Source organism: Pistacia vera, unplaced genomic scaffold (genome assembly GCF_008641045.1).
Source record: "Pistacia vera cultivar Batoury unplaced genomic scaffold, PisVer_v2 Contig985, whole genome shotgun sequence".
In the NCBI taxonomy this organism is placed as follows: Eukaryota; Viridiplantae; Streptophyta; class Magnoliopsida; order Sapindales; family Anacardiaceae; genus Pistacia; species Pistacia vera.
Genome location: NW_022196873.1, coordinates 88,172 through 103,674, shown reverse-complemented (window position 1 = coordinate 103,674; position 15,503 = coordinate 88,172). Strand labels below are relative to the sequence as shown.

At 39.2% G+C, this 15,503-nt stretch overlaps 1 protein-coding gene across 1 annotated transcript; it reads left to right on the top strand.

The window, feature by feature from the left end:
* Nucleotides 1-10,488: 10,488 nt before the first annotated feature.
* On the top strand, nt 10,489-13,312 carry LOC116121462 (phospholipase SGR2-like). The gene is made up of 5 exons (XM_031407416.1): nt 10,489-10,540; nt 10,603-10,658; nt 10,741-10,813; nt 11,397-11,499; nt 13,233-13,312. Exons 1-5 carry the CDS (start codon nt 10,489-10,491, stop codon nt 13,246-13,248), a joined length of 300 nt encoding a protein of 99 aa, XP_031263276.1. The 3' UTR covers nt 13,249-13,312.
* The last annotated feature ends 2,191 nt before the right edge of the window (nt 13,313-15,503 follow it).

The window sequence follows — 15,503 nt, the reverse complement described above, 5'->3', positions numbered from 1 at the left end:
TGTGGGTAGCCTTAAATGGTACCTGATCGAGATGAGAGAGTTAATGAGGATGAGGGAAGAGAGGGATGAAAAACGTTATCATGAAAAGGAGAAGACGCCGTCGTCCTCCGAGAATCATGATTTCGGTGTTGTTCGAGAACAGGGGTGAGAAACTAATGGAGATAGTGGGAAAGAGGAGAAGAAAGGCAAGAAACTTGAGCTTCCAATCTTCAATGGAGAGGATCCATTTGGGTGGACATTCCGAGATGGTTGAAGCCGCCGCTGTGTGTATGGAGGGTAGGGCATTGAACTGGTACCAATGGGTTGAAGGGCGAGAACTGATGGAATTGAAGCAAGGTTTTGCACACGAAGATCTGGTGGCACTGAAGCAAACTTCCACGGTGACTGAATATAGGGAAGAGTTTGAGTCCCATACGGCACCGTTGAAGGATTTGGGTGAAGAATTGTTGATGAGAGTCTTTATCAATGGGCTTAAAGAGGAGATTAAAGTTGAACTAAGCTAAGACTGGTGAGGCCCAACTCTTTTCAAGATGTGATTGAACAGGCCCATCGGGTCGAGGAAAAGAACTGGGTCCTTGAAAGATGTCGGCCCAAAATTTTTAAAACCCAAGGAGCAAAAGAACATTACACAAGAGCGTCTAGCAGCCCAGACCTGACCGGACTTGCGTGGTGGTCCAATTCAACAAAACCACCAAATCCCATTCACGTTGCGTCATCTCGCGCACCAGAAAGGAGAGAGAGAGCACCAGAGATTGGAGCTTCGAGCTTCAGAGGGGGAACTGGCAGAAATTTCTAGCGACTTTTAGAGGCCGATATCCAGTATAAGAGGGAAAATGGACTTTGTTTTCATTGTGATGAAAAGTTCAGCCCCAATCACCGCTATAAGAGTAAAGCATTACAGATTCTGTTGGCTTGGGAAGACGATGACTTTGAGAAGGATGAATCTCCACTGAAAAGTGACGAAAATTCCAACCCAGAAGGTAATGCTTTAGCTCTGTCCATGAATTCCATTGTGGGTATAATTTCGAACAAAACTTTGAAGGTTAAGGGGAAAATTGGGAACACGGATGTGGTGGTGTTGGTTGACAGCAGGGCGTCCCATAATTTTATTTCACATGAGTTGGTGTGTAGGCTTGGCATTTCGGTTGAAAAGGAGAAGTTGTTTGGGGTGATGGTGGACAATGGGGTCACAGTTAAGGGGGAAGGGGTGTGTCGACCGGTTCCTCTAGAGGTACAAGGGATCCGAATTAGTCAGGATTTTTTTTCCTTTTGAGTTAGGAGGTGCTGATGTTGTGTTGGGTGTTACATGGCTGAGTTCTTTAGGAGATGTGTGTGCCAACTGGAAGAAGTTGACCATGAAATTTGAGGTGGATGGGGTTAGAGTTAGTTTACAAGGAGACCCATCTCTAGTGAAGTCAGTGGTTTCCTTTAAATCCATGTTACGATCCATTAATAACACGGGGAGGGTTTCTGGTGGAATGCTGTTCGATTGAGGGAAGTATAATGATTAAGGGAGAGGATGTCGATCCTAGAGTTCCAGCAGTGTTGGATCAGTATATACACCTTTTTGACCAACCATCCAAGCTTCCTCCACATCGTACTAACGACCACGCCATAACCCTTAAAGAAGGTGCCCTAGCCCCTAACATTAGACCCTATAGGTACCCTTATTTCCAAAAAAAATGAAATTGAAAAGTTGGTGGAAGAGATGTTTGCGGCCCGAATTATCCAGTCTAGTACTAGCCCATACGCCAGTCTAGTGTTGTTAGTCCAAAAAAAAAAAAGATGAAAGTTGGAGGTTTTGCATTGACTACAGGGCCCTCAACGAAATAACAATTCCCGACAAGTTTTCATTCTACCATTGAGGAGTTGTTGGACAAGTTGGCGGGGGCGACCATATTCTCTAAGTTGGACATTAGGTTCAGGTACCACCAAATTAGGATCAAAGAAGACGATATTCCCAAAACAGCTTTTCGAACACATGAGGGGCACTATGAGTTCCTTGTCATGCCGTTCGGCTGGACCAATTCTCCCTCCACGTTTTAGTCACTAATGAACACCATGGGAAGTTTGTGCTGGTTTTTTTTTTACTATATTCTTATCTACAGCCCTGACTTGGAGTCCCACATAATACACCTTCAGCAAGCTCTTCGGATATTGGACGATAATGAATTGGTAGTGAATTTTAAAAAGTGTTTGTTCGGGCAGCAGAAACTTGAATATTTGGGTCACCTGATTTTGGCTAACGGGGTGGAGGCCGACCCCCAGAAAATTGCAGCTATGGTTTCATGGCCAATGCCAACTAATGTGAAAAGCCTAGGCGGATTTTTGGGACTAACGGGGTACCACCACAGATTTGTTAAGGGGTATGGAAGCATAGCCCAACCACTCATGAGATTGCTAAAGAAAAACTCTTTTAGTTGGGGTTTGGAGGCCTAACAGGCCTTTGAATCATCGAAGAAGGCTATGACTTCTGTCCCAGTTTTGGCAGCTCCTGATTTCAACACTCCTTTTGAGATACACATAGATGCCTCGGGCCAAGGCATGGGGGCAATATTAGTTCAACAAGTAAGACCCATAGCTTACTTAAGTAAGGCTTTTTCACCTCAAGCTAAACAAAAATCGGTCTATGAAAGTGAGTTAATGGCCGTCGTCTTTGCCATGCACAAATGGAGTCCTTACTTATTAGGTAGGAAGTTTATCATTAGAACAGATCAGAGAAGTCTCCAATTTCTCAAGGATCAGCGGATTAAGGCTCTGGAACAGCAGAAATGGTTGTCCAAATTAATGGGGTTTTCATTTGACATCCATTATTGGCCGGGAACTACTAATAAGGTGGCTGACGCATTATCCAGACGAGATGAGGAACCAGAATTGACCTCTTTATCGGTGATCCAGTTTGCAGATTATGAGGACTTAGCAAATGAATCCCAACAGGACCCCAAGCTTAAGCACTTGATTCAGGACTTGATTTTGGATCCCAACAGCCGACCCAACTACAAACTCCGCCATGGCTGTCTATTGTACAAAGACAGGTTGGTTTTGCCTACGAGCTCACGGTTTGTTCATAAATTAATAACTTAATTTCATTCAAGTCCATCAAGGGGTCATTCCGAATTCTTTCAGACATACAAAAGGGTTGCAAATGTGGCTTATTGGGTAGGTATTAAGAAGGATGTCCAAGATTTTGTTAAAACTTGCTCCATATGTCAAGTTAACAAGCATTCAGCTCTAAAACCTGCGGGGCTACTTTAGCCACTTCCTATTCCGTCTTAGGCATTCGATGAATTGACAATGGACTTCATTGGTGGCCTTCCGAGGGCTAAGGGGTTCGATAGCATCCTGGTGGTAGTTGATATATTGACTAAATATGGCCACTCCCTTCTCTTATCACACCCTTATACCGCCGAAGAGGTGGCCTTAGTGTTCATGAAAGAGATTGTGAAACTTCATGGTCTATCATTTTTTACAGGGACAAACTTTTCATGAGCCAATTCTGGCAAGAAATCTTTAGAGTTTTGGGGACAGCTTTGAAATTTAGCTTCACTTACCATCCCCAAACGGATGGAGAATCTGAAGTGGTGAATAAGTGCTTAGAGGCATACCTCTGTTGTTTCTGCAGTTCACAGCCTCGTCAATGGCCAAATTGGTTGTCTTGGGCTGAGTTTTGGTATAACACGACATATCATTGGTCAATCAAGATGGCACACTTCAAAGCCTTATACGGTCGTGACCCTCTGACTCTTTTTAAGTTCACCGATTATCCCTCCTAGGTGGACGATGTGAACCACTAGATTCATGAGTGCAATGCCATCCTTTAGGAACTCAAACACAACCTTGAAATGGCACAAGTTCACATGAAAGAACAGGTAGACCGCCACCGACGGGATATCCAATTTTCTCCAAGTGATCATGTTTACCTTAGCCTCTAGCCCTACAAATTTAAGTCCCTGGCCATATGGTTGAATGAAAAACTTAGCCCCAAGTTTTATGGACCTTTCCGAGTATTGGGGAAAATCGGTTAGGTTGCCTACAAGCTGGAACTTTCCACTACAGCCCGTATTCATCCAATTTTTCATGTGTCCCAGCTGAAGCACAGCCTGCATAGCTCAGTAGCCGTTCAACCTCTGCCCTCTTTTCTTACGGATGACTTGGAACTTCTGGTTCAACCTATGAAAGTCCTGGATGTGCGCACCCTTATTGATGGTTCCACAGAAGTTCTCATCCATTGGCACGATCTGCCTTCCTTTGATGCTACCTGGGAATCCTTTGATGTAATCAGCAGCCAATTTCCTCACTTCCACCTTGAGGACAAGGTGGCTCTTGGTATTGTTAGACCACCCATACGCAAGGTTTATAAATCAAAAGGCAAGGGTAGGGATAGGCATTAAGGTGCAATGAGGGTGACGTGACAGTGAATGTGGAGAGTGTGGTGAGTTTGTTAGGAGTGTGGAGAGTGATTATAAGTACACGTGGCTGATAAGTGGTTACATAATAGAAGGTTGCAGAATAGAATAATTAGTATATAGAGAGAAGAGTGTGAGGCAGGTCATTTTTATCAAGGAATATCTTCTTAGGATTGATTGGGAGGCCCCCGGGTCCTCGAACTGCTGCGAACCTGTTCTTGAATGAATTTGCTCTGTGATAAAGTGAGCTTAGGTAGAACTCACTCCCAAAAGCTAGCTTAGGTAGAACTCACTCTTAAAAGCTAGCTCAAGAAAGGAGGGAGCCCAAATCACTTATATACACCATAACAGCCCACTATTGGAGCGATGTGGGATAAATTCAACTTTTAACACCGTCCTTCACGCTTGACGTGCAAGGTTGGGGTCCAAACCCATCATCGCCCCAACCAAAGAGGAGAGAGAAACAAACGTGGCTTTGATACCATTTGATAGGAATCCACTCCAATAACTCAACAATTTGGGCTGGGCCATGGGTCTTTTATGGGCTTGGGTAAAACTCTCCTTGGAAAACCGGCTTGCCAAGGGAGGGTGCCCAACCTTTTGTAACCTACATGCCCACCCTTTTCCTTTTCAATGTGGGATTCTAACATTCCCTCATGCTTCGAGACCCAACGCCCTCGTTGGTCTTCTTTTCAAAGAGCGCGTGCCCTCATCGGCTACCCCGCCCTCATCGGAGTGAGTTCTACTCAAGCCCACTTTTTCATAGTATCAGAGCCACGTTTATTTCTCTCACCTCTTTGGTTGGGACGACGATGGATTTGAACCCCAACCTTGCACGCTGAACGTGAGGGAGGGTGTTAGAAGTTGAATTTGTCCCACATCGCCCAATTGTAAGCTGTTATGGTGTATATAAGTGATTGGATTCCCTCCTTCCTTGAGCTAGCTTTTAGGAGTGAGTTCTACCCAAACCCACTTTATCACTCTGTTAAGGAATAATTCAATCCTGATTAATACTATTTTAATTCCTTTTAGATTGTGCATATTTTTGTTATTATGTTGTGTTGCAGCTGTGGTTTGATTTGTTTTTCAGGGGAGTTCCATCAGAAGTATGTCTCTTATTTGTCTATTTTTACAGATATACCATCATGTCGTCACTTATTCTTAATTGCTTACTTTTTGTCATGTGGTAATTTGTAATTATTTTCCATTAGGAATGATTTTTACTTTGGACAATTCTCATAAATTTTTAGTCTACTGCCATCAGTTTGGAATCATTTAAAAGAGTCATGTAATATTGAACTTGATTTCTGTCAAAATCAGTATCTTAGGAAGGATTGAATTTATCTTGTCAATCTGAAATGATACGAAACAGTATTGGGTTTGGGCTCCTAAAATGATCTGTTAATCATTATAAGCCGGCTGGATATCAGTGATTTGCTACTTAATTTTGGTATGTGAAGAAATACTTTGTATTTACTTGTATATTCATAATGAAATGTACACTGAATTTATAGCAAAAACAAAAAACTAATCTAGGAAGAAAATCGTTACATTCCTATTATAACTGATCTAATTCTTAATGGCTTTGATCCTAACCTAAATGAGAATAATTCTATTTACTATATTATAATGAGAATAATCCTATTTCCTATTTTACATTTCAACACTCCCCCTCAAGCTGGAGCATATAAGTCATATGCACCAAGCTTGTTACAAATAAAGTCAACACGAGAACCCTTGAGAGACTTAGTGAGGATGTCTGCTAACTGGTCGTTGGAACTGACATAACTAGTTGCAATACACCCTGATAGAATTTTCTCTCGAACAAAGTGACAATTAATTTCTATGTGTTTAGTCCTCTCATGAAACACTGGATTTGAAGCAATATGAAGGGCAGCTTGATTATCACAGAGTAACTTCATTTGTGATACTTCGACAAATCTCAACTCTTGATTTAGTTGTTTTAACCAAACCAGCTCACAAGTGGCTAAGGCCATTGCACGATACTCTACTTCAGCACTTGACCTTGCAACAACTGCTTGTCTCTTACTTTTCCATGAAACTAGGTTTCCTCCAACAAGAACACAAAATCTTGAGGTAGAACGTTTATCAGATGGAGATCTTGCCCAATCAGCATCTGAATATCCGAGAATATGCGAATGGCCCTTATTTTCATACAGTAAGCCTCTACCTACTGCTCCCTTGATATACCTTAAAATCCAGACAACTGCATCTCAATGACTATCACACGGAGTTTGAAGGAACTGACTCACAACATTGACAGAGAAGGAAATATCTGATCGTGTGATAGTAAGATAGTTAAGTTTTCCAACAAGTCTTCGATACCTTCCAGGATCAGCAAGAGGCTCCCTCTGTCCAGGTGAAAGTTTTAAATTAGGATCCATAGGAGTCTATTGGTCTGCAATCTGACATCCCTGTTTCCTCTAGCATATCCAGTACATACTTCCTGTAAGAAAAAACAATACCAGATTTAGACTGAGCAACTTCTATGCCAAGAAAGTATCTGAGTAGCCCTAAATCTTTCGTCTGAAAGTGTTTGAACAAGTGTTGCTTCAATTGTCCAATGCCATCTTGATACACTGCCTTGATGATGTATGTCTATAGAAAACAGAGTGATCAGACTTACATCGAATCATACCAAACTCTTGGATAACTGTGCTAAATCGTCCAAACCAAGCACGAGGAGACTGCAACAGAGATGAAGTAGCGATGTGTGGCGGGAGAATAACACTTGTAGCCCTTTTGAAGACGTGAATACCCTAAGAAAATACATTTTGTAGACTTGGCTGACAGTTTATCCTGACCAGGAGAGAAAATGTGAACAAAACATGTGCTTCCAAAGACATGTGGGGGAAGAGAAAATAATGGATGATTAGGGAGTAATATGGAGTGGGGGACCTGGTCTTGTAAGACAGAAGAAGGCATGCGATTTATTAAGTAACAAGCGGTGAGAACCGCCTCAGCCCAAAACCGGAAAGGGACATGGTTATGTAAAAGAAGAGTGCGAGCAGTTTCAAGGAGGTGTCTATTTTTACGCTCAACAATGCCATTTTATTGGGGACTATAAGTACAAGAAGACTGATGAAGAATTCCCTGAGATGACATAAATTTAGTAAAGGAATCAGAGAAATATTCGCGAGCATTATCACTCCGTAAAATACGAATGATAGTATTATGTTGAGTCTTAATTTCAGTACAAAATGATGAAAATATGGAAAATAATTCAGAACGAGATCGCATAAGAAATAACCAAGTGCAACGAGAATATTCATCAATAAAGGTAACAAAATATTTAAATCCCAAATTAGAGTTAATACGACAAGGACCTCACACATCTGAATGCACTAACTCAAAGGGGGACGCAGCTTGTTTATTGACACGCTTTGGAAAGGAACTACGAGTATGCTTTCCAAGCTAACATGACTCGCAACTCAAGGACCATAATTTAGATAGACTTGGGATCATTTTCTGAAGTTTAGAAAGATTAGGATGGCCCAAACGATTATGAAGGAGATCCGGAGACTCGGATACAATGCATACTGTAGATGGGATATGGAGATGAGAGACCCTGTGACTCACGTCCTGTTATCATCTGTCCTGTGTCGCGGTCCTGTTTAACAACAGAGTCAGTATCAAAACTAATAGAGCAATTTAAGGAGCGGGTAAGTTTACTGACAGACATGAGATTAAAGGAACATTTGGGAATATAAAGCACAAAGTCTAATTCTAAGGAAGGGAGGGCTGTTGCACAACCAATAGCTTGGACATCGACTTTAGACCCATTGGCTAAAGTAACAGGAGGTAAAGATACAATATTTGTAATCTGAGTAAGTAAACGAGGGTTACCAGAAATATGACCCGAGACACCTGAATCTAGGATCCAAGGTCCTAAAGCAGAGGATTGAGAAAGGCAGGCAACTGAATTACCCGTTTGAGCGATGGAGGCAATGGATGAAGAAGACTGCTTATTGGCCTGATACTATAAGTATTCATCATAATCAGTACCTGTGAGAGTTAAGGAGGGTTGAACTTGCACTGTAGAGGACTCAGAATGAAGATCAGAGTGATCAGCCTGAGCAATATTAGCAGCTCTGGCAGGTCGACCATGTAACTTAAAACATTTCCCTCTCGTAAGCCCCCACAGATGACAGTAACTACACTTGGGTCGATTTTCTCTGCCACTTCGATCATCTTGTTCTCTAGAAGAATGGGACTAAGAAACAAGAATCGAAGAGTCACCTAGGGAATGCACAGTAGTAGGGGAGGAAACACGAAGTAATCAGGCAAACACATCATCAAGGGAAGGCACAGTGGATCCAGAAAGAATTTGATCTCGAACAGGTGTAAGATCTGGACCTAGAGCTGAAAGTGTCAGGACCATAAAGAACTTGTCCCGTTGGGCCAAATCTTCTACCGCAGATTTACCAGTTGGTAACAGTAGATTAAATTCTGTCTTAAGGGAGGCCATCTTACCAAGGAAGTCTGACATATTCATATCCTGTTGTTTGAGACGAACTAAGTTGGACACAACAGAATATAAACGCTGAATGTCATTTGTATAAAGAAGTTTAGCTTGACTCCAAATATCAACACAAGAGCGATAAGATTTGTAAATAGGGTGAAGAGGGGGATCAATAGTTTGCCATAACATACTACACAACATAGCATCAATTTTAGTCCAGGAAGACTTATCTGACGTAATATCGACAGCTTTGGTGGTCAAGAGATCCTCCAGACCTTGACCCATACATGATAATTCAACAGAGGCAGCCCATGATGAATAATTAGCAGTCCCAATTAATCGCTCAGTGGTGATGGGAGGGAGAGATAAAAAAGAAAAACCACTTGTATTTGACTGAGGCTGATTTTGAGGAATCCATGAGAAGGTCAGAGTGTCTTGAAGCTGACAGAAAAGTAGAAACTTATGTGCATCGGAAAAACAGAATACTTGCCAAAAAAACAGAACACTCGTTGAAAAACCAGATCGGAGCAGAAGTTGACGGAAACACCTTGAAGGGATGTGCCGGCGAGGTGGAGAGGAACAAGATTCTGGTGGCGGTGAGAACTCACGCTTGTCGGAAAAGTAGATCGGAGGAGGGGTTGCTGGAAAAACGAACTGCGCATGAGGGTGCGTGCGCATCAGTCTGGTGTGATTAGACCAGACTTTGATCGTTGCCGGAGAACAGTGGCCGGAAGAAAAATTCCGAGAAAGAGAGAAATTTTTTTTTGAAATTTCAGACACTTGGCTCTGATACCATGTGAAAAAATACCTTGTATTTACTTGTATATTCGTAATGAAATGTACACTGAATTTATAGCAAAAACAAAAAACTAATCTAGGAAGAAAATTGTTACATTCCTATTATAACTGATCTAATTCTTAATGGTTTTGATCCTAACCTAAATGAGAATAATTATGTTTCCTATATTATAATAAGAATAATCCTATTTCCTATTTTACATTTCAACATGGTACTTAACTAAATCTTCTCTCTTTTATTTCTGATATTGTTGTCATTTTCTATGCTGAAGTGTGTATTCTCAATCACTTTATATTTGTTTCCATAGCAAAATCTTCTCTCTATTTTTTTTATATTGGTGCTATTCGGTACACTGAAGTGTGTTTCTTATGCCACTGTATTTGTGTTACAGTGGAGAAAACGTTTGAAGCTCAGTTGTGAAACTGCAGTTGGAAAGATTACTTTAGATGGTGTACGGGGTTTGCATGTCATGCTGAGTGCAACAGTTCATGATGTGTTATACTACATGAGCCCCATCTACTGTCAGGATATTATCAACTCGGTATTGTTTATCTTGTTTCCAATTTCTCACCTTCTCTTCTTTCATTTCTATTTCCCAATGACTAAGCTGTTTCATTATTCAACTATAAAGCTTCTTTCAATCCAGGTTCCTTGTTTAAAATGACATTTTTCTGCACAGGTTCATGATAGTCTTTCTAAAGCTTTAGAGCATAATTAGATGGGTTGTTTTGTAGTAGTGGATACTTGATCCACTATCTAAGTTTCCTATCAAAAAAAGTTCTAAAATTGCTTCTCATCCTATGCACACTAAACTGGAATATTGGTCGGTTGGAGATATCTTGAGCATAGACGGTCACATCTTGAGCATAGACAGCCAAAGCAACCCATTTCTGAGAAGCTTGAACCTTTGCTAGATGATGAACCAAAGAGTTATACCCTTTATATTAAGTACGCAAAGCTCGAATTCAAGGTCAGAAACGGAACTTCTTACGAGCTATAAATTTAAGATGATGAATCTTGTTACTGATTTGACATTAATTCTTACATATCAGGTTTACACATTCTTTGCTGTTGGATCACCTCTTGGTGTCTTCCTTGCCCTCCGAAATATCCGTATTGGAATAGGTAATCCTCAATACACTTGTATGATTGAAATTTTGATGAGTGAATATTCTCACTGTTGCAACATGACATTCAGAGAAGTATTTTGTATATTTGTAAATATTTATATCATTTGGCCGTGGGTGTGGATAATGAAGTATACTTTTGTTCCTCACGGTTTTGAGAAATGCTTTCATCTTTAGAATCTCATTAGATCTTTATTGAAGTTCAAAGGCTTTCACGTTTTCATTATTGGACTTGATTTTACATCAATTTGAGTGGGAAATTCAGGATAAATTATGATTAGTTAGAAGAATTTCTTTTCATTACTTTGCTGGTAACTTTGGCAGTTTTTGTTATATGTTTTTTTAGAAGCTCATAGATATGTAATATGTAATAAATTCTTGTGTATTTTGATGCTAGTTCAGGCAATCATGCATTTTCAACACAAAAAATTCGTATTTTCAACCATCCTCTAAACATCTTCATCTTTTGTTGATTTTAATTTTAGTTTCTGCTTTTTTCTTTGGAACTTCTATTATACTTGGTTCCATACTTGAAGCTCTAGAAATCCAGTTTTTTAGTTGTTTTTTCCTTCTCTGTTCAGGAAAAGGGCAAGATTATATGGATGAAGAAAATATAATTGAAGAGATGCCGGCTTGTCGTCAAATGTTCAACATTTTTCACCCATATGATCCTGTAGCATATAGGTTTGTCTTTGCACATCCATATCAATGCTACAGTATGCTCTATTTATTTTTTTCTGACCTTTTAAGTGGTGGACTGTATTTCGCCATAAAATGCTGCAATAATGGCATGTCAATTATTATTTGAAACACCTCACCGACACTGTGAATGCCTGTGAATGTAATGAGGAACCGTTTTATTTAATGTTTCGAAATCACCTTTGGTTTTTGCTAAGCAAAGAGAAGTAACAATGGGAATTATATGATAGATTTTGACTATTTAACTTTTCTTCGTGAATAAGATTGTTCTTTTTTGTTTATACATCTTAACTGGGAAGAGGTTTTGGGTTAATATTTATAATTTGGTTTCATTTGGCCAGGATAAGGAAAATTATCACCGCATAGTTTTTATTAGTTTTTATTTTCTTCTCTTGTATAGATTTGTTACCCCTACCCTGCTTTTTTTTGTTCTTCTGTTGGCAGCTTGTCCACCGGTGTAACTCATGTTGTTCTAATACATATTATCAGTTTCTTATAAGAAAAATCACCATCTGTTTTTTCGGACATTTTTTTGTATATGTGAACAAAGTTTAATGAGAGACTTGATGTGAACATTTTAAATGTCTATTAGGTAATAGTAAAGGCAGAATAAACAAAAATCTTCTGCATGTTTGGCTTAATATTTTTATCCCTATTCTGGATCCTATTCTCCAAATAATGTTTGGCACATTATTCCAGAAATATTACCCTATTTTTTTACTTACATTTAAACCCCATAAGGTTATTAATTTCACTAAATACCCCCTGAAAAAAAGTTTAAAAATTAACAAAAACACCCCCATCAACCCACCTTGTCAGATTCCGGCAACCACCGTCGGTGATAGCCAGAATCTATACAACGGCCTAACTTCCGACCAGAAATGGCCAGAAGTTTACCACTGTGGCCTTTTCCGGCTAGATCCACCACGGATCTGGCCGGAAAAGGCCAGATCTGGCCGTCAGTGATGGCCTAAGAAATGGCCGTCGTTGACCGAAAACGACGGCCACATTTTTGCCAAAGATGGCCCTTGTTTGGCCTTTTCCGACCTTCGAGGCCATAACAGACCGTAGATCTGGCCTTTTCCGGCCAGATCCACCATGGATCTGGCCGGAAAAGGCCATAACGACGTGTTACGGCACAGATCCGACCGGTCTGTGCCGTAACGAAATTTTCCGGCCAGATTCCGACGGTGGTGGCCGAAATCTGACACTGCAGGTGATGGGGTGTTTTTGTCATTTTATATGTTAGGGTCTTTAGTTAAATTAGTAAACCTAAGGGCTTTTTCATAAATTTTTAAAATTTACCTCGTAATACTCCCTGTTTCTTTTCTCTCTCTCTCTCTTTGCTCTCTTACAAGTTTATGGTTTTTTCTCCCTAATGTCCCCCCTCTGTTGACATCCTCTTGTTAAAACAAATTAAAAAATATTTATTTGGTTCAAAGTTTGCACATTCCAGTATTTTATTAAATGCCACAAACTCTTGCACAAGGTGATAAGAATCCAGTAACTCATGTTACACATGCGTTTGCACATTTCTTGACTCAGAACAAAACCAATGTGACTATGATTATTTTGAATGCTTTATTTTCTTGTGAATGACATGTATGGTTTTATATGTTTTTTTCTTTTCTATTTTTGTCTTTGATATTTATAAATCTGGAAAGTATTATGGATGTTGTGTTGTGGTGTCTTATGTTGTGGTTTCTTACACAGAGTAGAACCACTTGTTTGTAAAGAGTTCCTCACCGTACGTCCAGTTATTATCCCTTACCATAGAGGTGGAAAGAGGCTTCATATATGGGTTCCAGGTAAGCTCCCTTTAGCACCACACAATTAAGGTTTTAAAATTTTTCCTCTTTCTCTCTTTGTGGAGCATTTTTTGTTTAAAAGAAATTTTCCCACTTTCTAATTCATCCTTATAAATGTGAGTTAGGAATTTACTTGAGATGTAGCTGTTCGTTCTCAGGCAATAGTGGACCAATTCAACTCTGTAAGGGTGGGTTCTGATACTATTCATTGTTAGTTTCTCTTTTCAACTTCTTCAAAGGCATATTTCTTTTTTATTTTTCAGTTTTTGGGCTTATCTTGTTTCTTTACACTTACTATAGAGCATGATGGTGGTCAGGCTTTTCATTTCTCAACTTTGTAATATAGACTATGCTACATGTTTATGAGTTGAGCTTTATTGGATTATGCTTTAACTCTCCTGCTCAGACTAATTAATAATGTCAATATATACATACATAGCGAATATACAATGACCAGTTTGAATTTAGAGTTAAGTATTGTATTTGCTTTAGAATCAAGACTCATTTTTGTTCTTTGTATCTCCCTCAGAAGTTAAAATTCTGTTTCTGGAATAACTTTTATGAGGATTAAATTCATCAGAGGTTCAACTTTGTTCGGTGTAGCTCTTTTTTTACTTAACCCAGACTGATCATACTTGTCAGAGTGTCATTTTTTTCCCCTCAATTTGAACTAAATATTATGTATGTATCTAAGGGTGGTTTTTTTTGTTCACTGTTGGAGAATTTAATTTTGTTGAAATTCCGACTCAGTAGCTATTCTTTTATATATGTTTCTATGTATATATAACATCGATGTATCAATTTAATATTAGTTGACCTTTAGTTCTTAAGTTCACCCAGAATTATCATGTACATGTTTTGGTCTTTGGTTTTTGATCATGTGTGAGTATTGAAGTTCTCAGTTTTATGCTATTGAAACTGGCTAAAGTAATTACAGTTTGTCAATCGAGAAATGCAGATGCCCTAGAAGTTAATGTAATCTTCTACTGCTATTGTTTTAGTGCTTTTCTGTTTCTTCATGTTAACCTCCTTTTGCACATATGAGTAACAATGGCTGAAGGGACCCACCATTCTTGTACTTAGGGTTCCCCTCCATTGTTCAGTAGTAAAAAAGATAATATTAAAAGTAAACAACAAAGCCCTGATCCCATAAATGAAATTTCACTTAATCCATGTTGGTTTCTTTTCCATATTTTTTGAATGCACTCAACAATCTTTTTGTGTATATGGCAGTGGCAGAAAATGCCGAAGAAAGAGAAGAAAGATCATATGGTGTTATAATGATGGAGAGGCTAACTGGAAGTGGAGAAGGACGGATAGATCACATGCTTCAGGTTTGTAGTGCAGTTCGATGGTTGCATTTACTGCTATATCATGTTATTGCTAATTTTTGAGTGTCTATACCACTGTTATTTAGGCTTTTAAGTTGATACCTACTACCCTCCATTGATGCCTATAATTAGTCATAAATTTGACCCATCATTTTCCCTCTTGAAGGTCTTAATGTTTAATATTGATTAGCCCTTTTGAAGAGTTTATAATCTTAGTTTAAGGATGTCTTCCCTTCAGAAAATTTAGAAGAAAAGAAACGAGCTTATAAAGGCAACTAATTGCAACACTGTTGTCCTGAGAAACTATATCTGAGGAGCTTTCTAAATTCCTATGTATAAAGGTAACTGCTTGCAATACTGTTGTCCTGTGAAACTATATCTCAGGAGCTTTTTAAATTCCTATGTATTGTTGTCATCAGAATGTCATAGCTCTACTATCTTAGATGAATTATGTATCTGAAGCCCCTGGGAGTTATTTTGATGGGCAATGAGGGTATTGGGATTTGGGAATGCCGGTGTCTTATTGTTTGTCAGTCCTTAGCTTCGTAGCCTCTTCTACCATCAATTTGCAAAATACCATGTGAACATAAATATTTGCCAATTGCCATGAGAAGAATGTTCAAATGGTGATGGACATAGTATAAGATGCTTATTAAATACATCGAGGATATGGAGTTTCCACTGTCGAACATTTTGCCTGAATGGTTCATTGTTTATTAATAATAGACATGATATTTTACTTTTGTTTTACATATCGTCACTGCTAGCTCATTTGTGGACTTCTTATAATGTTCATATTGATAATGTAGGATAAAACATTTGATCATCCTTATTTACAAGCCATTCGATT